Genomic DNA, 25,539 nt, shown 5'->3' on the forward strand with positions numbered 1-25,539 from the left:
ATCCCTTCAGCAGAGCCAAGTGGGATTGCACAGACCCCCCCCACCTCCCTTTGTCTGACCCCTGGGTGCTCTGCTGTCCCCTCAGGTGGTGCTGGGCCCCCCAGCGCCGAGGACAACCTGTGCAGGATCTGCATGGACGCTGCCATCGACTGCGTGCTGCTGGAGTGCGGGCACATGGTGACGTGCACCAAGTGCGGGAAGCGCATGAGCGAGTGCCCCATCTGCCGGCAGTACGTGATCCGGGCCGTGCACGTCTTCAGGACATAGAGGGGCTCCGGGCTCAGGGCTGCTGTGCCTTAAAGCCTCAGTGCTCTTCGGGAAAGGGCCAACATCCCTGCCAGCCTTGGAGATTAGCATGGACCCTGCTGCAAGAGAGGGAAGGAGGAAGCCTGGGAAAGTGCTCTGCTCAAGCCATGCCCGACTCTGCTCATCCCACCATCGTGCTTTACACCACAGTGCCTGGACTCCTTGGAGCTCATTGCCAGCAATCATTAACCACCTCCATCCTAGGATAATTTGAGGACAGATGGATGCCCGGCTTTCCACCAGGAAGATCAGCTCCAGAGGCTTTGTATTTTCCTCTGAATAATAAAAGTGAGCTGGGGTCTCAAAAAGTGTCCTTTGTTTTGCTGCTCAGGCTCTGCCCAGCAACAACTTGATTTTCGAAGATGAAAATGTCACTGTGCTTGTTAATTTTACTTTTATCTTTAATTTAATGTAAAATTGTTGTGCTTGCAGGACAGGCAGACCATCCCTGCTTTCCCTAATTCCATCCTAGTGCAATTGTGGAAAAATGTGTAATTTTCTATCAAGGTTCTCTTTGTATTATTGAAAACTGTTGGGAGGGAGGCTGGGAAGGCTCAGCCTTGCCCTGTGTGCTGGGTTTTTGTTTCTGTGGCAGAGGGAGGTTTCTGGTTTTAACTTTGATTTCACAGCACGTGCCAGAGGTGGGGTTTAAACTGAACTGCCCCCACTTGCTGAGGGAGCTACAAACCCAAGGCTTGAGTCTTCCCCAGGGTTTAGTGAGGAAACCACAGAGCTGCAGAGTAGTGAGGACCCCACTGCTACACAATCATATTTAAGTACAGGTGACTTTTTCTTTTTTTAGAAGGGAATCATGGAAGAAAGCCTTTGTCTCCATTGGATCCATGAGCAATCTCCAGTGCAGATCAGCTTCCCCATCCTCCCCAGGGCTCAGTTTGACAGGTGTGTTACCTTCCACTGCTTACCAAAAGCAATTTTGTCCTTTCTGCAGGTGAGGGTGGGGAGAGAGGCTGTGGCCTGATCCCTGACAGCTCTCCTGGGCAGTGTGTTCAGCTGGAAGGGACGTGCTGGAGGAGTCTGCCAGTTCTGGAGGCTGGAGGTGACTGGAACTGGTGTATTCTGCCCTCAGTGTCCCTCAGCATGGCACTGTGCCCTCCCTGCAGAGCTGTCCTGGCTGCTCTGGGACAGGGGATGGCTCTGTGTTCCAGCCTGGCTGCCAGCAGAGAACAGCAGAGCTCCTGGGCAGTGGCAGTGGTGGCAGCAGCACCTGGTGTGCTCTGCACAGGGCCACTTCCAGCAGCTGTGAGTGCAGGGTCTTTGCTCTGGGCCCTGCTGCCAAAGCAGCACCTGGGATGAGAGATGCATGGCTCAGGAGGCAGCAGGAGAGAGCCAGGGATGTCTCACTGAGGGGGTCTCGGAAGCTGCAGCAGCTGCAGCATTGACTGAACTCAGCATTCTGAGTCCTACCTCTGTCCCTGGCCAGGCTGTTCTCTAATCTTTGACGTAAGGTTTAACAGATCCAGCAGAACAAAGTGAACAAGTCAGTGCATCCTGACAGAGAAAAGGGCAGGCAAGAAGTGACTCTGCTCTGTGGAGAGCACAGGGACCTCGAGGAGCTGCAGGAATACACAACGTGCTGAACAGCCTCATTTAGGAAATCCACTGTGAAAATTCATGTTGTCATATTGTTCAATAAACTCAGGGCTGGGGGAATTTAGCAGGAAGAAGGTGATTCCCCTATGGATAGATGTACTTTTCCTTCTACAGGGTAGGCTTTTTGTCTACAGCAGTCAAATCAAGCTGCAGATCAATGCCTGAAATTTTAGGGATGAGAAGATCCACCCACCCTGTGACTCTAAAATGTGCTTTGTGAAGGGAGGACTCTTCTTGTTTTCCTTGTAATTCTCTACTTATGGAGATGAGTGAGTTGTTTTTAAAGGAAAATCAAAACCTGGAGGAAACTGATTAATGATCCAAAGGAATATAATGTTCTGAACTAATAAAGTAAATGGAAATATTTATGTGCTTTATGTACACTGTACATTGTTTAAAGATTTAAAAAACTTAATATTCTACTTGAAAGGGCATGTTATTCACTATTAAATCCTCTGGTACTATGACAGTTCAACTTACTAGTTTTGGTACAGAAGTTTGGTTTATAATTTTATAATAAAGTTGAATTGTGATTTAGTTAACTTAGTTTCTGAATGTGTTACAAGCAGAGATCCAACAGCTACTGCTGAACCTCAGCCAGAAATTGGGATCCCAGGTGCTGAAATTCTGTTAGTGGGGGGTACAGAAGAGCTGGAGGGGAAAAAAAAATTACCTGACAACACAAATGACCTTGGCACCACAGCCAAGAGTCCCATGGAGCTGCTGCTCTGTTCTCCTGAACAGGAAGAGAAGAACCTTTGGAAAATAAGTCCTGACAGCAAAGGAGAAGCTGCTTCAGTTTTATTTATCTATAAAAATACCCAAACTTTAAAAACCCAAGGAGACTAAACCAGCACCTGGATAAGGGTGGTGGTCTACAGTATGGGCAGGAAAATGGGATTCAGCAGTGACATTTCTTCAGAGAACTTTTTAAATTCATTCCATAGGGCTGCTCTGGATCTCTGGAGCTACTTGAGGGCACTTCCTGTCTCTGCACACCTCCACGGAGGGATCTCCCGTTCCCTCCACTCCCCCTTCCAGCTGTCTGTGCCAGCACTGCCCCCTGTGCTAGCACGGCGCCACCAGCCTGCGCTTCCGGATGCACTCCCAGATCCACCTGGGAGTCACCCGCTGTGCCCCGGGGTTGTCATCAATGTCCCCGAGCACGTGGGTGGCCGAGGCCGTGTCGAACTCCTCCACCAGGTCCCCGTCGAAGGCGATGAAGTAGCGGCGGATCCGGGCAAAGTCCGGCACCGAGGGCGCCAGGTACAGCTTCACCCCCGTGAAAATGTCCAGCAGGGGCTGCTGAGGGGGAGGGAGGGAAACACAGCTCGGGCAAAGCTTTCCTTGGAATGGAAGTGAACAGGCATTCCTTGGAATGGAAATGAACAGGCATTCCTTGGAATGGAAATGAACACAGGCATTCCTTGGAATGGAAATGAACAGGCATTCCTTGGAATGGCAGTGAACACAGGCATTCCTTGGAATGGAAGTGAACAGGCATTCCTTGGAATGGAAGTGAACACAGGCATTCCTTGGAATGGAAGTGAACACAGGCATTCCTTGGAATGGAAGTGAACACAGGCATTCCTTGGAATGGAAATGAACAGGCATTCCTTGAAATGGAAATGAACACAGGCATTCCTTGGAATGGAAGTGAACACAGGCATTCCTTGGAATGGAAATGAACACAGGCATTCCTTGGAATGGAAGTGAACACAGGCATTCCTTGGAATGGAAATGAACACAGGCATTCCTTGGAATGGAAGTGAACACAGGCATTCCTTGGAATGGAAGTGAACACAGGCATTCCTTGGAATGGAAGTGAACACAGGCATTCCTTGGAATGGAAGTGAACAGGCATTCCTTGGAATGGAAGTGAACACAGGCATTCCTTGGAATGGAAGTGAACACAGGCATTCCTTGGAATGGAAGTGAACACAGGCATTCCTTGGAATGGAAATGAACAGGCATTCCTTGAAATGGAAATGAACACAGGCATTCCTTGGAATGGAAGTGAACACAGGCATTCCTTGGAATGGAAATGAACAGGCATTCCTTGAAATGGAAATGAACACAGGCATTCCTTGGAATGGAAGTGAACACAGGCATTCCTTGGAATGGAAATGAACACAGGCATTCCTAGGAATGGAAGTGAACACAGGCATTCCTTGGCATGGAAGTAGACAGACCCCAACTGCCCCAGCCTCCCCCCACCCGGCCACGGGTGCTGTCCTGGCCTGCTGTCTGTACCTTTTTTCCATTGTCCTCCATCTCAGATGCTTTTCTCTTCTCCCCTCGTTTCTCCTCGGATTTTTGAGGTAAGAAGTGACTTTTGAGGGGAGATTTTTGAGGGGATCCAATGACTTCTTTGCTGTCTAAAAGCAAAAATTTGACTTGTGCATGTGCTCTGTCCAGATCCTGGTTGTATATTAATGTTGTAGGAAAGAGTAAAGAGCAGAAGGGGAAAGCTTCCTCCCCTCCTTGAATCCTAGTGAATCCATGAATTTCTGTCACTAGTGAGACCCATTTTTCTACTGGAAATGGTGTGGGGCAGCCTCCTGCCCCATTCCCAGGTTGCTGCCACCACCTGCCCTCCATGCTGTCACCACTCTGTCCTCTGTGAAACTGCTCAGCAATCTGCTTCATGTTCCAGCTCAATTCACCAGGAAATCACCTCCAGCCACGTGTCCCTTTATACACATGAATTCCATCCAAATCAAATTAAACACTGGCTCATGGCCAACAATCTCACACCAAAGAGCTGTGACCTGCACAAATGGGAGCAGTGAACACCAACCTGAACAGCATCACCAGAGCTGTTTCCACCCCTCTCTTCCCAATCCCAGGACATCTCAGAGCTGCGGCTACTCAATTCATAGAGGGCCAAAGCAAGGATCTGAACAGCTTTGCCCATTATCCCTGAGATCCATGGGAAAGGTGGGATCATCAAGTCTCTGACAGAGGGCAAGGGCCCAGAGCCAGCCTGCCCCAAGCACAGAGGACACAGCCCAGGCTCCCTCCTGAAACACCATCCCCATACCTTCTGCCTTCTGGGCTTTTGCAGGTGACTTGCTTGGGGGACTCTTAATACTGCTGTGAGGTGTGGAAGACCTGGAATTCCCATCGTTCTCTCCACTGCTGCCAGCTGTGGACTCATCTTCCTCCCCAGCTGTAACACTGAAATCAGCCTTCTCCTTGGAGAGCTGGTACAGCTCCTGCCCAGAGAAACAGCACAGAAACATGTCTGACACTGGAGATGAGCTGTGAGACACAGACTGCTCTGGTGCTCTCCCCACTGAATTGTTTGCTCAAAAGCCTCTTCTTCCTGCACCCCTCTGCAGTCATTTTCCTGTCACCTCTGTCCCAGCTCCCTGCATTCCACCCCTCTCCACACAGGGAGAATCAAAAGCCACATCCACATCATCTGCAAGAGAGCAAGAGGCTGAAGGACGAGCAGTGCCCAGTGCTCACTGTGGGAAAGGCCCATCTGCAGAGGGCTTTGTTCCTCTCTCCTCCCCACGGGGATCCTGGCAGGCCCTGGGGGCTGCATCACTCCTGCTTCCCATGGCACAGCAGCCCTGGCAGCCCCAAACTGCAGCAGCTCCCCTGAGCACAGAGCTCCCCCAAGGCTGGCACTGGGGTGGCTGCAGCATGGGGGTCCTGGCCAGTGCCACTTGGCCCCTGTGCCCCAGGGTACCCACAGGCACTTCCCAAATGCCTCTCCCAGCCTCAGCAGGTGATGGGAAACTGAGTGAGCACGGAGAGAACAAAGGTCTGCCCAAGGAGGTGGTGGAGCCCCTGTCCTTGGATGTGCTCAACAGAAGCCTGGACGTGGCACTCAGTGCCATGGTTTAGCTGCTGAGCAGGTGTTAGGTCATAGGTTGGACCTGATGATTCAAAAGGCCTTTTCCAACAGAGTTCATTCTGTGGTCACCTCTGAGGAAGGCAATTCCTCACCCTGCCACAGGAGCTGATGGAACCAACTGCCTGCAGAGACTTCTCTGACAGGGCACAGCAACACAACAGCTCAAGGGACCTGAGAGGCCTCCAGCAGAACAACCCAGCCCCAGCCCGGTATGAAGGGAAAGCAGAAGGTGCCACGACAGGCAGCAGGTGCCTTCAGGGCATGCTGTGATCTGCCTGAAGCTCAGCCTGGCGCCAGGAGCCGCAGGGCCCCTGCTGCCCCACCTTGAGCTGCTGCAGGTTGGTGGCTGTCTGCCAGTCCCCCTGCTGCCCCACCTTGAGCTGCTGCAGGTTGGTGGCTGTCTGCCAGTCCCCCTGCTGCCCCACCTTGAGCTGCTGCAGGTTGGTGGCTGTCTGCCAGTCCCCCTGCTGCCCCACCTTGAGCTGCTGCAGGTTGGTGGCTGTCTGCCAGTCCTTGTCATCGCGGATGCGCGTGCAGCGCGGGAAGCGGATGGAGATCCCGTCGGCCGTGTGCGCCTCGGCCCTGGAGAACTCGGCCCCCGTGATCTCCCACACCGGGGCTTTCTGGACACAGGGAGGGAGGGAGGAAACCAGGTCACACCTCTGGGCTCCCTCAGGAGCCAGCCCAGAGCCATGGCACACCCCTGGGCTCCCTCAGGAGCCAGCTGAGAGAGCCATGGCACACCCCTGGGCTCCCTCAGGAGCCAGCCCAGAGCCATGACACACCCCTGGGCTCCCTCAGGAGCCAGCCCAAAGGGCCATGGCACACCCCTGGGCTCCCTCAGGAGCCAGCCCAAAGGGCCATGGCACACCCCTGGGCTCCCTCAGGAGCCAGCCCAGAGCCATGGCACACCCCTGGGCTCCCTCAGGAGCCAGCTGAGGGGGCCATGGCACACCCCTGGGCTCCCTCAGGAGCCAGCTGAGGGGGCCATGGCACACCCCTGGGCTCCCTCAGGAGCCAGCCCAGAGCCATGGCACACCCCTGGGCTCCCTCAGGAGCCAGCCCAGAGCCATGGCACACCCCTGGGCTCCCTCAGGAGCCAGCTGAGAGTGCCTCACCCCCCACTCCCCACCCCAGCACAGCTCCATGGACACAAAGTGACCTTCCTGGTCACATTCATTGTTAAACTGCTTTTTCTCTAAGCCAGAGACCCTTCACTAACACAAAATGCCAATTTCTAAGCACACCTTCTCCTTCAGGCATACAGAGCACACTGACACATTCCCTACAGCAACAGCAACTTTTGGGTTACAGCTGTGTTTCAACCCTTTAAACTCAGATTTCTCATATCTCAAATTTAAAGCAAGCTCACTTCTGGAAGGGATTTAATGCACAAGAATATTTCCCAAAACTGCTGCAGGTGTGATTTCTTCATGAAGCTCTTAGCCTCAAATGCACCTGCAAGATTGAGAGATAAAAACTTGTGCTTAATTTCCCATTCCAACTATGAAGATTTATTTTGTAACACAGACAACTTCTAAGTTGTCCTTCTAAAGGATATATAGAAGATTGCAGACTAAGGGCTGGGAAATGTTAAATGTGAAATGATTATGAGAGCACTTACCTTTGGATCTGGGACAATGAAGTCTGGGTAGTAGATTTTGTTAATTTTTAGCCACCTTGGAATTTTACTAGGATCCTATTAATTTAAAGCACAAAATTCAAATTATTGACTCTTATCTTCATATATAAACCTAATTCTACAACAGAAGCTGCTGAAACACAACCTAGAAATAGATCAGCACAGAGGTATTATATTGCCTTGGCATGGATGGAACTTGCACTGAGCTGCAGCCTCATCTGGAAAATCAAAAATATTGCCTAAAACACAGCCCTCAATTCCTGTCATTTTGTGAGTGAAACAAGAACAGTTGCTCCAATTGTGATTCATGTAAAACTACCTTTTTTTTTTTTAAGATTCTACAACCTTGATGCAAATGGCCTCCAGGATGTCAAGGTAATATTAAAACTCAGCTCTCTGTTTATTTGTCCAGAGTTGAAAAGCAAGATAAATCACTGACAGAAATCCTAACTCCAACCCCAGGTTATGGAGCCACCAGAGCAGAGCCTGACTGAGCACTTCCCTCCCACAGCCCCATCTAGTGACTGCCTTTGCCAATCACAACATGACCAAAAATCCAGATAAAAAAATTGGGATCTTCCCAACAAAACCTTGTCCTAGCAGGAAACAGATGGTGCCTGGGTGCAGATCCCAGGCACTGCCTCCTCCAGGAGCTGGCTGCTCAGACACCTCACTTGTGTCAAGTGGCTGATAAGCTTTAACTCTGATTCATTCCTAGCAGGAATGAATGCACCCTGCAGTGCAGCAGCACCTCCAGGGCAGCTGAGCATCCCCTGGCTCCCCTCTCACCTTGCTGATCTTCACCATGTCCAGCTCTGTCTGCAGACGTGCCAGGGTGGCGTCGTCGTGGCCACCAGAGCATTTGGTCACCGTGCACCACTTCTCACTCTTGGGGTCGTAGCAGCCCATGAGGAAGATGGACATCATCCCACCTGCACAGGACAGGCCACAGCTCTTCTGAGCCAAAACCCTTTTGTGTCTTTGGGGCCCGAGCTTGTGATGCTTGCAGGGCCACTCACAAAGCTGAGCAGAGCCCCTGCACTGTGCAACAGCCCAGCCCAACACCTCCAGCTCTGCTGTGCCAACCAGCAAAGCCACAGCAAGGACATGATGGGCTGCAGCAGGTAACCACTGCTCCAGCCACCCTCCTTCTGGAGGCCTGGAACAGGAAAACCTTGGGAGCTCCTTGAGCAGAGCTCTGACTTCAGCCAACTCCAGACCTACCTTTACTGCCTTGCCCATAGAAAGCCCCCAGCACCACCAGGTCAGCAGTGTCAGCCATTGCCCCCTCGTTGAGATAATCCTTCTTCACCTTCAGCCAGTGCCGTTTCCCTGGCTCATAACTACCCTGTGCAAAGGAAGGCAGAGCCCCCTCAGAGAGATCCCCTGGTGGGCAGCAGCTCCTCAGACAGCCCTGGCCTTTACCCAGCTCAGCAGCTCCTGAGCACAGCAGGAGGAGCAGCTTGGACTGGGTGTCAGCACTGAGAGGAACCCAGAGATGTTTCTGGAATGCTCAATGTGTGATTCTGTCCCAGAGCTGACTGCTGTCATTCCCACATTCCCAGCTGACACACAGTACAGACTGAAGGGGAACTTGCCTTTAGATCCTTCAGCACCAGCCCTTCCAGCCCCTCCCGGATGACCCGGGTGATCATGTCTGCCAGATCTGAAGCTTTCTGCAAAGGAGAGGGACCATGGTTAGCTCAGGACTCTACAAGGGGCTGAGCTCTTCAGGCTTTGTGTTTGGAGCAGTGGTGCACTAAACCCAAAGCAGCTGCAGAGAGAGGAATAGGTACTCTGACAAATTTTCCAAAGAGGATCCTGTACATGTTCTCTTTGCTGCACAGCCAGTGACAAAGCTGGGAATATGTCCCAAAAAGAGAAGGTTTGTCTGGTTAAAAAATACCCCTCAAAGACGTGGCTGCCCCACTGGCTGTGTCCCAGGATGACCCAAGTCAGATCTGCTCAGCCAGCAGTGCCTGCTTCCTTCTCCATCCAACTGCCTTGGGACCTATGAACCTTCTTCTGCCCAGAATGTCCAAGCATTCTCCACCAAAGCCAAGGTGCCACAGAAATCAGCAGCAATGGGGAAAAACAGTGGGACATCAGGCTTGTGCATGACCAAAGGAAAATCCCAGCATGCTGCTGCCTAAATGCAGATTTTAGCAGCCAGGATGTCTTAAGGCTGTGTGGCACTGGAAGGTGCCAGTTTGGGAAGTGGCAGAGTCTGGCTCCCTTCAATCAGGCTGCAGTCACAGCTCTGCACTGCACAGCACAGACTGTGACAGAGTGACAGCAGGACTTAACTCCTCCTAACAGGGTCAGAGTGACAATGGCTACAAAATCATTAACAAGCCAGGAAACCTGAGGTATGCAAATTAAGATTATACTGATGCAAGTTAAGATTATACTGAAGGAGTTGGGGCCAGGAGAAGGTGGGAATACTATGTTGGCTCAAGAAGTCTTGCACACAGAGCAGAAGGAGAACCATTTTGCCAGGGTGAACTTGCAGAGTTAATCATAAAAAAAAGCCAAGTGCTGGAGGAGCAGGGTCAGGGTTGTAGGGGCACTCTGGACTCACTGTGACATGTTTCATCTCTGAGAAGAGGATCCTGTTGGGGATCTCCACCATGTTGTCATGGAGGAACTTGCGCCGTTCACACAGGGGCCTAGAGCAGGGCATGGACAGTGAGGGACAAGCAGCAATCCCAAGAGGAACACTGAAAAAAGCTGCTAAAGTCATTAAATCATCCTAGAGAGTTCCAGAGAGGACAACTAGTTCTTACTTTCCTCCAGGAAGTGACAGGATGGAAATTCCAATGTTAACAGTGTGTTTAGAGGATGCCAGATGAGCAGCTGAGATGCAGCTAATCCCAATGTTTTGGAGAGCAAGAGGAGCTCCACAGAAAAAGTCCTTGGCACAGCAAGGTCCCTCCCATGCTGCCCTGATTTCCCAGTGAGTGGCCAGTCTGACAGCCCAGGTGAACTGGTCTGTCTGCATTAGTGGGGTTTTCCAGCCCAGGTTTTCCAGTTGATCCCAAGAAACCAGCCCAGCCACTCTCCCCTGGCAGCCACACCTGTCCATGAGGCTGATGTCATTGAAGTAGATGCAGTCAAACACAAAGAGGCAAACGTTGGCATCCTGAAAAGCAGCTTTCTGAAATACAATTAACAGGATTCTGCAGTCACAGCAAACAGTTTTAGCAAAGTAATAAAAGGATGGATTTTTATCTCTGTAATATTTTAGGTATTATAAGCTTATGCCTCTTCTAAAAGAAGCATTCTGAGAATTCAGATTTACACTGAATGCGTCCAAACACAAGCTGAGAACATAATGAATGTTCATTTCCTAGGAATAGAAAATAATGCTAAAAATATTAATGGGTTTGGGCAATGCAACATCTGTCACTACTGCTGCAAAAAACCCACCACATTTCTACAGACAGCAGATTAATGGTGACTTTTAACTTAAGCACTTATAGTTTAATTTTCATTTTCCTGTCCTTTTCCTCACCCCCATTCAGCCCAGACATAAGCAGTACATAACATTTGCATGGAACAATCACTGCATCCCTGTGCTCCCCCAGGCTGCCATACATTGCTCAAGCCATGAGAAACAATGACAGAATTGCAAGACTTCCCAAATATTTTTTTAGTATTATTAAGTTCTGTTAATGTCCTGCCAGGAATCAGGTTAATATCAAACCTACTGTATTAGAGCAGTAGCTTTTCAATATCAGCCTTCTCAATAATCTTATTTTTTTTTCCCCAGATGCTCTAACAAGCACCAGAGCTCTGAAATTATCCTGTGATAACAGATTGTGTTTAAGTCAGCAGTGTAACAGCCTCCTAACACAAAAAACATTCTTATTTAATTTTGTTTTTACCTTGTGCACACCAAGAGTCCCAAAAGGAAGTGGCTTGCCAGTTTTATTGTCAATCAGGAGAACTTCTGAATCCAGAATCATACTTTGCCCACCAGGGAAAGCCTGGGGGATGAAATCCTTAAAATGGGCTACCTTGGGAAAAGAAAAAAAAAAAAAAAAAAAAAAAGAAAAATAACTGGCTGAAGAGAGGGATTCACTCCAATGCAGGTGTTTTTCCCCACAAGTATATGAGGCACATGTGGCACATCTGCACTTCTATGGTACCCACAGCAGTCTACAAATAGAAAAATGAGGCTTTAATAAACAGAACCAAGTCACCCAACTGGCAGCAAGGCTCCCAAAATGCAGTGCAAAGAGAGGATTCTACAGCAGACAGATGAAATTTAATTCCAAGCTCTTAATGTGCACCAGAATTAAATTATTAGTTTTAAGTGTTGCTTTTCCACATTCTACATACCTCTATAAACCAGGAATGAGAAGGAATCCTCCTTGCCTATAGAAGGAAACTATTGGGAATGCAGAGGAGCTGGCACAAGGGGTGAGGCAGTGCCCAGGTGCTTACTTTGTGGGGGAGCACAGGCTTGAGGCTCCTGCTGAAGTAGCTGAAGTGATCCCCGTTCTTGTGCACCTGCACGCGCTCGCCGTCGTACTTGATCTCGGCGTACATCCCGTTGGGACACTTCTTCATGGCATACTCGATGGACTTGCAGGCCTCAGCCTGGGGGACAGAGGGGCCAAACCCCAGGTGACACATGGAAAATAAATCTACTCTTACCCAAGTTCATGAATGAGCTACAATGAATCCTCTTGTAGAGCTTTTTGTCCAGAACCTCTGTTAGCGAGTCCAAGTTTTCCTTAATTATTCCCTTACTAACATCTGCATCTGCCCAGATAATTACAGCTTTTCAGTGCTTATCCCCTCCAAATGCTTTAAAATGTGCACTGTGCCTTCTGTAGGAGTGTGATCAGCCCACAAGTAAATATTTAACTCTGCTTTGTTCACACAAAAAGCCAGGCTTATTTGAATCTCTAATCCACTGTAAAGCTTACACTCTTTCCAGAGAGAGGATCAACTTCTGCAATGACAGCAAACAAACACAAAAGACTGAGAGCAAGGCAAGGTTTTAGCTTGGCAGTTCCTGACTATATTGAATACCTGGCCTGGTGGTAGGAGATGCTTTCTAAACTGGCATTAAACAACCCTGAGCCCTGCACAGAGCCAGCCCACACTGCCCTGGCTCCTGAGCCTCCCAGGTGGGGGTTAAACAACCCTGAGCCCTGCAGAGCCAGCCCACACTGCACAGCCACTGCCCTGGCTCCTGACCCTCCCACGTGGGGGTCTCTGTGCCGTGCCTGGCTGCCAGGAGGGGCCCAACCTACCAGCATGGGCTGCACTGGGGTCATGAGTGAGGCCTGCACACTCAGGGTCTTCTTGAGCCCTGGCACCTTCTCTGCCTCCTGCTGGTTCTGCAGCACCCTCTCCACCACGTCCTGCAGGTTCCGGGAGGCCTTGAACGCCTCGTAGGCGTTGGGATCCAGAGCGTCCAACCTGCAAGGCATGGAGAGAGGGGGAACAGGGCTCAGCCTCAGGGCTGCTGCTGCTGCCTCAGGAAATGAGCACTTCTGGGTTCGTGTCACTTACACGTGCTTTGCTCCAGCATTCATTTTCAAGTCATGCTTAATTAGCCTGATGATGCACTTCAGGTCGTTGCCCGTACACCTGAAGAAGAGAAGATTCAGCAAAGGTGTGAACTGAACTTTCCAGCTGAAAGAAAATCATCCAGGTCTTTTTAAAAAAGCCCCCCCTTTGCAGAGGGCTTAACCAATCATGTTAATAGTGACACCTCAGAGACACAAGGGAATATCCAAAAAGCTTTCCAGCATCCTTATGCCAATATTAACTCTGCCTCAGCGTTGATGTACCTTCCAAAATTTACTTAATTAACGTATCAAGAATAACTGATTGGAAAACCCTCAGCCTCAGATCAACACAAACTGAACCAGACCAAAAATCTTTGTCTAAATTACTTGAAGGCTTTTCCCAACATGCTTAAGAACAGCAACTTAATTAACAGCTAAGCACCATTAGGGTGTTATTGCAATTCACTTGTTTGATTGAAGTGTCCTGACAGGCAGGGACAAAGTTCTCCAGCATGAACAAGAGCCATAAAAGCTCTCCATTGCTGTCAAGGTGTCTCAATCACACCACTAACAGCAGCTTACAGATGCTAATTAAGTTCACTCTCGGTGGCTCATGATTCATTTTTCAGCTACTCCAGCTTGTAGAGAACCATTCCAGTGTTTGGGCAAACCTTCAGAGGCTGATTCCTTCCCTCACCTGCGACTGATCTGCTGCAGGACACTCTGCTGGTCATCCTCCTTGGTGAGCTTGGACAGCTGGATAAGGAACTCATCCACCTCCTGGATGGTCAGGAGGCTCTTGGCTGCTGGAGGACAGGTCTTGCTCTGCTCGAAGAAGATCCGTATGGTCTCAGAAACATCTCCCTGTCTCCAAAAACAAAACCAGGGTGTGGATGAGAGGCATGGCCAGAGAATGGGAGTGCCACTGGGGATTCTGCATGGTTCCAGTGAGGATCAAGGACAGGAGTGATGCTGGGATTGCACGAAGAAATTGGAATCAAACACTTAAGGAAGCTGCCACGACACGTAAAGCTGCTCAGCTGTTTAATTTGCCAAGAAAGGTAATTAAGAGTACCAGCATCATCTCATGGCTCTATTTTTCACTGCTGCAGCAGCACAGACCCTTTATTTCCTCAGGATGAATCCACTTGTAAATCCAAGGACGTGGGACAGGCTAGTGATGTCACTAGAAGGCAGTACACAGCAAGGCAATGAACAGAGATGAAAAAATTACCTTTATTATCTAATTCACCCTTTTTCTGCACCTTGCAGTGAATCAGAGGGTGCACAGTCAATCACCAGCTCCTGTGCACAAGGACTCAGTGCACAACTGAGCACCTGCAATTGTAGCAGCTTAATTGTAATAACCAACTGCAGCTGCCAGTGACAGGTCTGTTAATTGAATCCCAGGTTTTGATGTGTGATGGTACAAAAAGAGTAATATAACTCAGTCCTGTAGCAATGTGCCAGAAAAAGGAGTTTAGACAAACAGATGCAGCTCACCTCGCCTAGATAATTTTAGTCTTGCTTTCTAAAGCTTTGCCAGGTGAATTCTTATCCTGCTTTCCATTCAAACATGATTTTCTACAGGTTCCAGATGGCAGAAAATGCTATGAAAACTGCTAAAGCCAAGGAAAACCAAAATAAATCACTAGCTCCCATTCTAACAGTCAATCTAAGGAGTAAAAAACCTAAACCATTATAGAATTTGCATAAGCAAAGAGCTGAACAGCAGAAATTAAGAGAGCTGCTGTCTGCACTCACCTGCTCCAGGTCCCGGACCATTTCTTCTTGGTTGCAGTTAAAAATCCTGCTGAACAGCTTCACAATCTGCTTATCATTCAAGTTGTAAACTATTTTAATGACACCTGGTAACAGCATCTTAATGGTCAGGTATACATCACCATGAAAACCATCTGGAGAAAACAAACAAACAAAAAAAAGCACATTATAACAGTAAGGATTTATTTCATGTCCAGGCTCTGGTTGGTTGTGTTCATTTGCATAATCCTGGGGATAAAACCTACAGGTGGGCCTTGGAATTCATAGGGAAAATAGCCACAATTTGCCTCTAAATTGGGCATCTACAACACCTGAGTGAGACATTTTTGTCCGAATTTGCTATTTGTAGAGTTCACTTTTCAAAGATTACCTCCACAGCTCAGAAACCACCACAGCACAAGGCTGGGACCACACACAACAACCAGATTTGAAATCCCTTTTCCTTTTGAGACCAGCATTTGAAGCTGATTCTGAGAGAGCTGAGAATTCCCAGCTGGAGCCATACCTCCTGCAGATCCCTTCCTGAGGAAGTCCTGGATGATCTGGGTTTTGACATTGTAGCTTGGTTTCTCAGCCACCATGGCGCAGAGCTTGCGGAACTCGCGCAGCAGGCAGTCCTTGTGCTGGGGGTCACACCTGGCTGCAGACAGGCTGGGCTGCTGGGCACCCTTGGCAGGAGAATCTTCTGAATTCTTTGGCTTGGCTGCATCAAACACAGCACAAGTTGGTTTTTTTAACAACATGGAGCTAATGTTGAAGTTACCTCTGCCTGGCAAGCTGGGAACAATCCCAGTGTGCTGGCAAAGCTTCAGAGCTAAAATTTATGACTTTTGTAAAAAACCTTCCAACTATTTTTACCCTTCACATTACACCAGAATTTTACACCAGATCTTAATTCTACCAGAAAATTATGACTAAACCATGGTGAAAATTAATTTCTCCTTATAGATGCCTATGTTGAATCAATTTTTTTCCTACTTTATAGGCTTTTGCCCTTCAAAGCAAGACATTTTTAAAATTGGGGAATACATCTCCATCCCCTTTTGTCTCCTAACACCAATCCCCTACAGGAGCTGGTGTCTTTGGCTATGTTGTGGCTCTGGGCAGTCTGGAGCTCCAGGTGTGTGTCAGGTCAGGTCAGATGGACTGTCCTGCTGGCAGCTGCCCCTCAGGACAAGTTTTCCTTTCCTTGAACACAACTGAGAATCCCTCAGCAGTTTTTTCCAGATTTTGAGCTCCACATGGGATGACTTTAGCCTACACCTTCAGTTTGGCTGCAATGAGCCAATGGACGTAGGGATGGAGTCAGCCTGACAATGTGGGTCATGGCAGAACCTTTGTCTCCTTGGGAAAATTGGAAATTCAAACATCTTTCAAGATGTTCTTTCAAGCACTGAGAGCTTTTGACAAACCAGAATTAAAAAACCCTAAATCATCTACAGATAAAAACCTACCAATCTGAGACAAGCTAAAACACTTCTTGATGTTGAGATGAAAAGAAATTGATTTCCCAGAACCAGTTTCTTAATTCTTACCAGAGAATCCAGAGAATTTCTTTGGTGGATCTTTTGTGGTCAGCTGTCCTGTAGCAGTGAGTTTTGCCTGCACTATCACCTTTTTCTTTGGGGTACCTCCAGTCTTGGAATTGGCTTCTGGAAAGCAGAAAGGTTCAAGGAGGCAGTCAGGAATAATCTCATACATCCCTCACCATATTATGTAGCTTACAAAGCAGTAAGCCTTAAAAGAAATGGGAATTGGAGGAGAAAAAACCCTGGATGTGTATCAGATAACAAAAGTTAGAACAATATGAAATTTATTGAAGATCACAGAAAAAAGTGGAAATGGAAAATAACTGATGCTTCCACATGGGTTTTATCTGCCCATTAATTAAATCACCTAGGCCTTGTCCACAATCAGTTGTGACAAATGAATCAAGGAGTGTCACTGTAGAAGCGATCACTTCTTCCCTTTCCTACAGGGCTGAGACAAGGATTGGAGCAGCACCACACACTTTGTTCCTAAGCCACACAAATAAATCCATGAGGATTTCATGGCAAAGGCAAAGCTGGGTGACAACCTCTGGCATAACTTGAAAATAATAAGAAAAGTGACCCTAGCACTGCCTCATGCCTCACCTGAGATGTACTTGTTGATTGTTTCTTTCTCCTCATCCTGCAGCTCTTCCCACCCCTCCAAATCTGTGATGTCTTCAATTTTCTTAGTGGTGGCCCGGGCCTTATCCAGCTTCTCAAAGATGCACTTAACATGGTACCACTCCTTCATATCCCCTCCGGACTCGGTGAAAGGATTGGGAACAATCTTCCCAATGCGCACCATCCCCTTCACGATCTTCTCCTTGCACTTCTTGCAGCCCGCGGTGCCTCGCTTGGCATAGTCCACGCAGTACCGCTGCTCCGCCATGTCCCCCGCAGCCGCGCAGGCCGAGCGCAGCCAGCTGCCCAACAGCAGGGACAGGGGAAACGCCTGCTGCGGGGATGGCACAGCGACAGGCCGGAACAGCAGCTGGCACCAGCACCCGCGGCTGGCTCCGGCACAGCGGGACAACGGTCTGGGCAAGGGGAGCTGTGGCCGAGGGCAGAACAGCGCTGTGCCGCTGCAGAGAGCTCGGGCAGCGTGTGACAGCGTCCTGCCGCCCGTGCGCATCCAGTCCGTGCTGAGGCTGCTGCGAGCGACACAGGGGACACTGAGCACCCTCTGCCCGCCGGGACCCCCTGGCCGGCCGCAGCCCTCAGCCTCCCGCCGGCACCCGCTCCGCAGCGGCCTCCACCGGCCCCGCTCCGCTGCCCCACACCCCGAGCCCTCACGGCCCCCTCCTCGCTCCCAGGGCCTCTCCCGCCCCAGCCTCGCCCCGAGGCCGCTTTCCCGCCTTGCCCGCTCCGGCCCGACCGCCGGCTCCCCCCGCCGCCGCAGGCCCCAGGCCGCCCCTCCGCCGCTCACCGAGCTCCTCACGGTGCCGCCATCCCGTCCCGTTCCCCGCCCCGTCCGGACGCCCGGGACCCCCCCACCCCAGCCCCTCAGGCCGGGGCCGCCGCCTCAGCCGCCGCCGGGACCCGAGCGCGCCAGCCCGGCTTCCGTAGGGCCACGCGCGCGCGTGCGGCGCACCGGGCCCCGCCCCTTCCTGCCCGAACTAAGCCCGGGGGGCGGGCACGCGCAGGCCACGCCCCCTAGGGCCGTCTAGCCCCGCCCCCAGCACACGCCGGGAGCGTTTTCCCGCCTCGGGCGCGGCTGAGGCGGCACCGGGAGCGCGCCCGGGGCCAGGGCGGGTCCGTGCCCTACGGCGGCACCGGGAGCGCGCCCGGGGCCAGGGCGGGTCCGTGCCCTATGGCGGCACCGGGAGCGCGCCCGGGGCCAGGGCGGGTCCGTGCCCTACGGCGGCACTGGGAGCGCGCCCGGGGCCAGGGAAGGTTGGCACCGGGTCCGTGCCTGGAGGATGTGGAGGATCCGTTCCCTGGGGCGGCACTGGGATCGGGACCATAGGTGGCACCGGGTCCTTGTCCTGGGACAATGGAGAGTTCCCACTCCATGAGGCGATGGAGAGACTGCCCTGAGCTGACACGGGGACAGTGCCTCGGGCGATGGAGGATGTGTGTCCTGCGGTAGCCCCTGGTCTGGGCCATGGGGCAATGGGGGTTCTGCACCCTGAGGCAATGCAGGGTCTCTGCCCTCAGGCGGTCCCAGGTCTGTGCCCTGAGGCGATGGCTGGTCCCCACCACAGGGGAGACTCCACTACAGCAGTGTCCCTGCCCTGAGGTGATGATGTATTCCCCACCTCCCAAAGCTGGCTTTTCCAGAGCACTGCACCAGGCTGAGGGAGGTGTGAGGGGCGCCCTGTTCTTGGCTGAACCACGCTGGCTCACCAAGAGTGCTCACCAACAGCTTTGAGGTGCTGTTGGATCACCTGGCCATTGAAATGGTCCCTCCAAGAGTTCTAACACCGTATTTGTGCACTGAGCCACTGCCTTACCCCCAGCCTCATGAAGCTGCCCCTTCAGAAGTGCTGTGCCATGTTGCTGCAGGTTTGAGATGCTGCCATGTAGGCCCACATTTCTCTTCACAGAGAAAAGCAAGGCACAATTCTTCACAAGAATATTTCTGGGATTCACATTCTCTGAACCTCAGAGAAAGAAGACACAATTCTTACCATTTTCTGTGCCTGTGTTTGTGCAAAAGCAGAATGCAATATGGAGATTGTTTACCCACAGTGATGGTGTTTTGTTTCCTTGGCCTATCAGGGCCAAGTGTGTGTGTGTGTGTCAGGACTGTTGGCTGACAGTCATGAGATTCAGAGCAGTTGTGCGCAGGGTTGAGTGCTTGGCAGATTCAGTTTAGATGTATAGAACAATAAAGTAATTAATTAGCCTTCTGATATCAGTGAAGTCAGATGCATCATTGTTTCTCTCCTCGTCAGGGTTCCCTGAAAATTCGATACTGCCATGTCACCTGGGCCCTCCGTACCTGCAGTGCTGCCCTATAACCTCCTGAAATTGTCCTTTGCACTGTGTTTGTGTGGGTTTGAGGTGCTGCTTCACCACCTCAGGCTCCTGAGAACAGCCCTTCATCCTGTACAGGTAACACACACCTGCAGTCCAGCTGTTGGCTCTCTGCTGGTGGCAGCCACCCCTGTTCCTCTGATGGAAGTGCTGTTGTGCTGTGCCAGGAGGCTGCTGAGGAGGCTGGAATGGATGCAGCACACAGCTCCACTGGATTCCTGCCTTCAGCCATGGAGAGGATGCTGGGTGGGTTGACATGGCCAAGTCTCTGACCTGCTTTGCTGTACCTCAAAGGCAGAGTATGAGAAATAAGGTACAGAATTTGCTTCCCCAGCCACATATCTGTCTTTTTGTTGGCCTCCAGCTGGTTGCAAAGCAAGCCACAGGCAGTCTTCTCTTCTTCCCAGCGCATCAAACAAACCACACTGTTTGGAGCTGGGAGTGAGTGTAACAATTGTGTCTGGTCACAAAACTTGGATGAAATCTGACATGGGCATTTCTGATCACTGGGATCTGGCTGTGAACAGACAGTCTGCATTCATTTGCAATATTTTGCATTGCAGTATTTACTCACAGACAATGTATTCATTCAATCCATGATCTCAGGATGGAAATGCACCTTCCTGTACCCTCATGGCCCAGAAGTGGAGGAAACCCCAAAACTAAAGAGAAGAAACAAGCTCCCTCAACCAAATCCAGCTGGGAGCTTTGAGTCACAGAAGAGGAATTGCAGAAGGATTCAGAGAGATCTTCCTGCTATGTGGAAGGCTCTCAGACCACCACCACGCTCCAGATTTTTGGCTGAGTGCACTCAGCTCCAAGAGCATGCATTTGGCCGACTCAGATTAAAATTTTAATGTGATTTGATTTTTAGTAGTTCATATCACTTTGAGAAATGATTTACAGAACCAGCAGCGACTGGGTGCAAGAGTTTGTATGAACACTGGGATTTTTGGAGGGGAAGAAAACAAAACCCAGGTGAAGATGAGGTGTAAGATGCTGTGATGTGCAGTGTCCAGAGAGAGCTTGCTGGGAGCTCATGGCACCATGGTGAGATCTCCCATTCATTGTGAGCCTGGTGAAAGAGATGGAAAGGCAAAGGCTGACACTGCAGCACATCATGATCAGGTTTAAATAATATATACTAAATAATAATATATAATAAATAATAATAGAAATAATTATATATAATAAATAAGGCAGCTGAGCAACCTGGCACTGGTGGGATCTGCTGCCCTAACTCTAAAAGTCAGCTAAATGAGCTAAACTCATTTTAGCAGATGACTAAAGGCAGAGCCTTCAGTCAGCAGAGAAACGTTTCAGAGGCCTCAGTGAGGGTGAGATGAATTGCTCCTGGCTCTTTTCAGCCTGCAGGGGGTTTGGATGGCAGCAGGGACAGGAGGAGAGTAGGAGGCTGCCCCTCTGCAGAGTGGAGCAGGGACTGGAGATGGATGGCCTGGCAGTGAGAGATGCAGCGAGCACAGGCAGGTGGCAGAAGGCTGCCACGAGAAACTGGGAGTTTTAGATAAATTTCCTCTCTGAGAAACACACACAACTGCTGTTTGGTTGTTTTGGAGAGGCCTGGGAACAACAGCAGCAGAGCTGGTGCACTCTTAATGCCAGCTCTCCTCCTCTTGAGCAGGAGATGAAGACTTCAACCCAGAGCATTAATTCTGCTGATTTTCTCATGTGGCTCCAAAGGAATTGTTGGAAAATTGATCCTTGCTTCTTCATAGAATCATAGAATCGTTTGGGTTGGAAAGGACCTTAAAGCTCATGCAGTTCCACCCCCTGCCATGTGCAGGGATACCTTCCACCATCCCAGGTTGCTCCAAGCCCTCTCCAACCCAGCCTGGAATGCTTCCAGGGATGGGGCAGCCACAGCTTTTGTGAGCACCCTGTGCCAGGGCCTCTCCACCCTCACAGGGAACAATTTCTTCCCAACATCTGCTGTAAATCTACCCTCTTTCAGTTTGATCTTGTCATCTTTTTTGTGGCTAACAGCTCTGAGATGGCATTAAGAAGTAATAAGAAAGTTTCAAGTGGCCTATCAGGCCCTGATTTTGGTCATTGCTCCTAAATGTTCTCTGCAAGCACTTTCTTCCCCTGAAATTGCAATGTGAATCCACTGTTCTTATTGTGGGTGGGAAGGTTTGCAAGGGGAATAATTAAAATTACTTTGGGTTTTAGAGTCTTGTTGAAATAAACTCCTCCAACTCCCCCTTTGGCCGGATGTACCTTCCAACTGCTGTGAGTAGAACAATATATCCAGTGAAAATATCCACAAAACCACAGGACACTGAGTTCACTGAGGGAAAACCAGGAGACAAATCCTTCCTTGCTGCTTTGCAAAGAATCAGGGAGAAATCACTGCTGGAGTCTCCCTTGGTAGGAAATACTGGAATTGCTGAGCTGAGCCTCTTTAACATGATGTGCTCTCTATGGAAAAGGCAGCAGTGACAGAGCAGCAGAGAGCCCCCAGGAAAGCAGAACTCTGTTTTAAGTAGTTTATTCCAGTAATACCAAGAAGATAATGCTCAAAAAGTCAGATATAAATGTTTAAGTCTGTCCTTGCTTAAGCCAAGCAGCCATCAGGAGTTCTGTCAGGAATTAAGATATATATGAAATCAAAATAATGGTCTCAAGTTTTGCTTTGAGGATTTGCCCTCAGTGTTAAGAAGCAAAAAGCCAAATGTAGCTTCAACTTAAACTAGGGTTGGAAATAGTTCATTAAAAAAAGTTCACCTTGTCCACATCTTCTAAGGATGTCTTAAATTAATGGAGTTTGAACTAAAATAAAGTTTCCTTGCAAGATTTCTGTCAAGTTATATTCCAACGAATCCAATCTTCTTGGTATTGAGAAAATGTCTGGAATCTCACTAAAATCAAATAAAAGGAGGGAGATATTTAGAATTTTAATAACCCCAATGAACAAATATATCTCCTTCTCTGGCTGCTAAAGAAGATACTGAATCTGTACATGTGCTTTTATTAAAATACAAGCGATAAGAGAAATGGAAAAGATTATAGGAAACAGACATATATACACAAAATACATTTGGCAAAAAGGGAAGGCATGTCAGTTAAATAACAGATCAAGAAGTCATGTAAAATGGATTTGTAGAGCTCAGTATTAGTCACTTACTTGCATTTATGTTCATTGGTAAGTCTGACTTTAGGAAGGGCTTGTAAAGGAAAAGCTCCATGGTCCAGTCTGAAGGGAATTGCATTGTTTTGGTTGGAGAAGTGGCTTGCAAGGCTTCCTTCTGCCTTGTGTGGGGGTGAAAAGTTGGAGCTGGGTATAACAGGAATTAAACCTCTTACAAGCCTCTTTCTGCTCCCTCAGACTGGTGGGGAAAGGGGAGAATATAACCTGTTGTCAGTTTAAAAAATAATTTGCTGTTTTCATGTCCCAGCTCTGGGAACAGTAAGAGGAACTGGATGTGATCTGAGGTGTAACAGTGAAAATCTGAGGAAATCTCAGAGGAACAGCTGTTCCCTGCTGCAGGGCATGGACCAGGTGTTCCCAAAGAGATTCACCTTTCCTTCCCTCCTGTTCTGTTCTCCAGGGCCTGCCGTGATTCAGCGCCTGTGACACAGAGCCGTGGAGCTCCTCTGCATCCCTGCTCCTAATGCAGTGACATCCCTGCCTAGGGCAGTGACAAAAAGATGACAATGAATGTGGTGTTATCCTAAAATTGGTCTATGCAGCCCTCTGTGGAGGAGACAGTTTTGGAATGTGAACTTTGTCCTTTAATCCAAACACGGCAAAAGTCTGTCTCTGCCCTCCCTCTCACCACATCTCAGCTGTCTTTTTGAGGAAAATTTTTGACATTTGGTATATGGACATTAGGAATATCAGAGTGCAGAAAAACAAATGGGAAATTTGTCATTTCTAGTGCAGATTGCCCAAAGAGTCATTTAACAGCCACCAAAATAAAAATGTGTCAGATATTTCCAAAGGCACTGAGGAGATGCTCATGCTCACTTGCTATTAATACTAATGAGAAGTGAGTGTCCAAATCACTTGGACAGGTTTTGGAAAATCTCAACTAGATACATGTCTTCCTGGAGGAAATTACATTTGACAGGAGGCTTCTGATGCAGGGAGAAGAAGGGCATTGGAGGCCACGCTCTGAATCCATTCTATTTCAGTTCAGAAATCTGCCAAACATGTGTTAGACACAGAGCTGGTACCTCCACCTCTTTTCTGCTGGCACCTAATAGAATATCCTTTATTTTTCTGCTTGCTGCATATGCTGTTAAATTAGATAGAGGTATTTGCAAGGTGAATGACAAGTGTAATTGGCTATAAATGTTCCATTTAGAGAGATTGCAAACTATGTTTAAGTTACACCCAAGTGCACCTGTACTTGAGATGCAAAGTCATTCAGCTCCCACAGCACCTTCATTATAACCATACTTCATCCTCCCACACAAATAGATTCTCAGGAAAATAATTTCTCCCCAAATGTACATCTGCTGTGAATTATCATGGCATCATTACACATGCCAGGGTACTGAACATAAATCTTATCCTCTGGGGTGGTGCTGATTGAAAGATGACACCTAATTTTGGAAAACAAAGGAAATTTAAAATTAAAGCTTGGCAGATATTTTTTGGGGGGTGTTTGTTTAAGAGCACTTCCCAAATTAATTTGTCATTTCTGCTTGCCGGGAGAGGAATTTTTTTCAAAATTTTAATTGAAAATTTTAGCTATGAATACTTTAGAATGAAATTGAAACCACAGTTAATTTTTTTAAGTGACCTTGTCAGGCAATGAGTGTTGCTAAAACCAGAGATCATTGTGATACCTTTCTTTGACACATCCGAAATAATTTCAGAAAATCATCAATGTTTTCAAGACAGACTATAAAAGGTTTTTTGTTTTTATTTTGGAAAGTCTTCAAGGCTATTAAAAGGCTATTTTTAAATGCAAACAGCATTTTATTAAAACACTTTCAGTCCTGCAAAGGATCACTTATGACCAAGAAGAAAATGATGCAATTAACTGGTGCCTACCTTGCATTGTCCCCTTGGATCTGGGCTTGGCTGTGGGGTCCAACTCACTGTTTATTCTCTTAACAGCCAGGAACTTTGCAGACTTCAAATTCCCAATTTCTCTTCTCTGTTTGTTCCTTGTTCTAAGTGGCAGCTGGGTATGCCTGGAGAACAGACAGGGCCAAGCAGCTTTAACTTCTTTTTGTGTCCCAGAGAACCTCTGTTCTTCAGTACAAAGCAGTCCCAGGCTGCTGTGCACTTTCCCCAGGTTCTTTCAAGCCACATCTGTCATATCTGCACTCCACAGCTGCTGTGGCCTGGTGTCACACATCCAAAGTGAAATGAAAGAAACTCCTGCACAAATCCAATATCGGTTGTGCCCTGCTGCCTGCGGTGTGGGGCTGAGCTGTGCCTGATTGCAGATCTAATCTCACCCTGATACCTGAGCAGCAATAATGACACTGCTCCATTTGGTCCTGCCCAGGGAAGCTGAGGGATCTTTTTAGCTAAATGAAATATTAGCTAAATTAAATATTAGCACTTCTTGGGCTTTCCACAGTCCAAGACCACGTTTTGGAAGGCAAAAATTCAGTTACAAGGTGACTTTGGCAGTCCCCTGCTCTTGGCCTGGGCTCTTCAGCACATTCAGGAGTTGTCATCTCTGGGTTTTAACAGAGCTCAGGAGGCACAGAAAAACTCTGCTTGGAGGGAAATTCTGCTTTTTAATGTCACAGGACCTTTCTTGCTTTAGTGCTAAACTGTGTTATTTCTCTTTGAATCTTCCCTGAAGTAGCTCTGTGATGTTCCCCATTGCTGCGCTGAGGGCTGGATGTGTAATTAGTGACTTGTGTGACTCCCAAAAGCTGCAGACTAAACCTTAATCCAACCTTCACGTTGATCACCCTGCCACATCACTTGAAAGCACTTATGATCAAGGAACTGCAATTCTCTGAGCCAATTCCACATTGGAGATGACTTTTATTGGGGAGACTGGATGTTAAAAAAAAAATTAAACCGGTCCTCATTAGAAACTGGAGACATAAAAGTCTCCAGAGCCAGCCTGTGAGTGCCACTGCAGAGCTGTTTATGCAGCTATTTATGCAGGGAATAGCTCCCCTGGGATGGGCTATTTGCTGTTGCTTCTGCTCAAAGAGATGCCAGTGCTGGAACCAGGGCTTTGGGTTCCTGCAGGAGCCAGTCCTAATGATGGCAAAGTGCTGCCTTTCCCTCTCTGGAGGGTGCAGGGGGTGTCACATGGCCTCTGTCTCACTCGTGTCACCCTGGGGCAT

At 48.9% G+C, this 25,539-nt stretch overlaps 2 protein-coding genes across 8 annotated transcripts in view; one reads left to right on the forward strand and one right to left on the reverse strand.

Annotated features, from left to right (window-relative positions):
- The window catches only part of RFFL (ring finger and FYVE like domain containing E3 ubiquitin protein ligase), a 29,207-nt gene extending 26,748 nt beyond the window's left edge, over window positions 1-2,459 (forward strand). For all 5 annotated transcript variants that reach the window (XM_059865605.1, XM_059865606.1, XM_059865607.1 and 2 more), the window contains one exon: window positions 86-2,459. In XM_059865605.1, the coding sequence (XP_059721588.1) occupies window positions 86-267 (182 nt within the window). In that variant the 3' untranslated portion in view covers window positions 268-2,459. The remainder of the gene's footprint in view (window positions 1-85) is intronic.
- A 242-nt stretch (window positions 2,460-2,701) lies between these two features.
- Window positions 2,702-17,844, reverse strand: LIG3 (DNA ligase 3). 3 transcript variants are annotated; one of them, XM_059865603.1, is made up of 20 exons: window positions 17,696-17,844; window positions 16,873-17,420; window positions 16,273-16,389; window positions 15,243-15,440; window positions 14,720-14,871; window positions 13,653-13,819; window positions 12,957-13,034; window positions 12,695-12,863; window positions 11,877-12,032; window positions 11,315-11,446; window positions 10,505-10,584; window positions 10,009-10,096; window positions 9,026-9,103; window positions 8,652-8,775; window positions 8,217-8,359; window positions 7,410-7,484; window positions 6,262-6,408; window positions 4,961-5,135; window positions 4,171-4,295; window positions 2,702-3,219 (listed from the first exon to the last, which is right to left on the reverse strand). In XM_059865603.1, exons 2-20 carry the CDS (start codon window positions 17,399-17,401, stop codon window positions 2,986-2,988), a joined length of 2,967 nt encoding a protein of 988 aa, XP_059721586.1. In that variant the 5' UTR covers window positions 17,402-17,420; window positions 17,696-17,844; the 3' UTR covers window positions 2,702-2,985. The 3 variants fall into 3 exon arrangements, with proteins under 3 accessions (XP_059721586.1, XP_059721584.1, XP_059721585.1); XM_059865601.1 differs by having other exon boundaries at window positions 2,702-3,222; XM_059865602.1 differs by having other exon boundaries at window positions 2,702-3,222; window positions 16,873-17,417; window positions 17,696-17,830.
- Window positions 17,845-25,539: the final 7,695 nt, after the last annotated feature.

This window comes from Haemorhous mexicanus, chromosome 22 (assembly GCF_027477595.1).
Source record: "Haemorhous mexicanus isolate bHaeMex1 chromosome 22, bHaeMex1.pri, whole genome shotgun sequence".
In the NCBI taxonomy this organism is placed as follows: Eukaryota; Metazoa; Chordata; class Aves; order Passeriformes; family Fringillidae; genus Haemorhous; species Haemorhous mexicanus.

Bases quoted from the DNA above. Each gene is read 5' to 3' on its own strand.
- LIG3 (XM_059865601.1), bottom strand. From the start codon at position 17,401: ATGCGCACGGGCGGCAGGACGCTGTCACACGCTGCCCGAGCTCTCTGC. The intron at 12,864-12,956 runs GTAAGTGACACG...CATGCCTTGCAG, and splicing joins AATGCTGGAGCAAAGCACGT to GTTGGACGCTCTGGATCCCA. The intron at 11,447-11,876 runs GTAAGCACCTGG...TCTTTTCCCAAG, and splicing joins AGCCTGTGCTCCCCCACAAA to GTAGCCCATTTTAAGGATTT.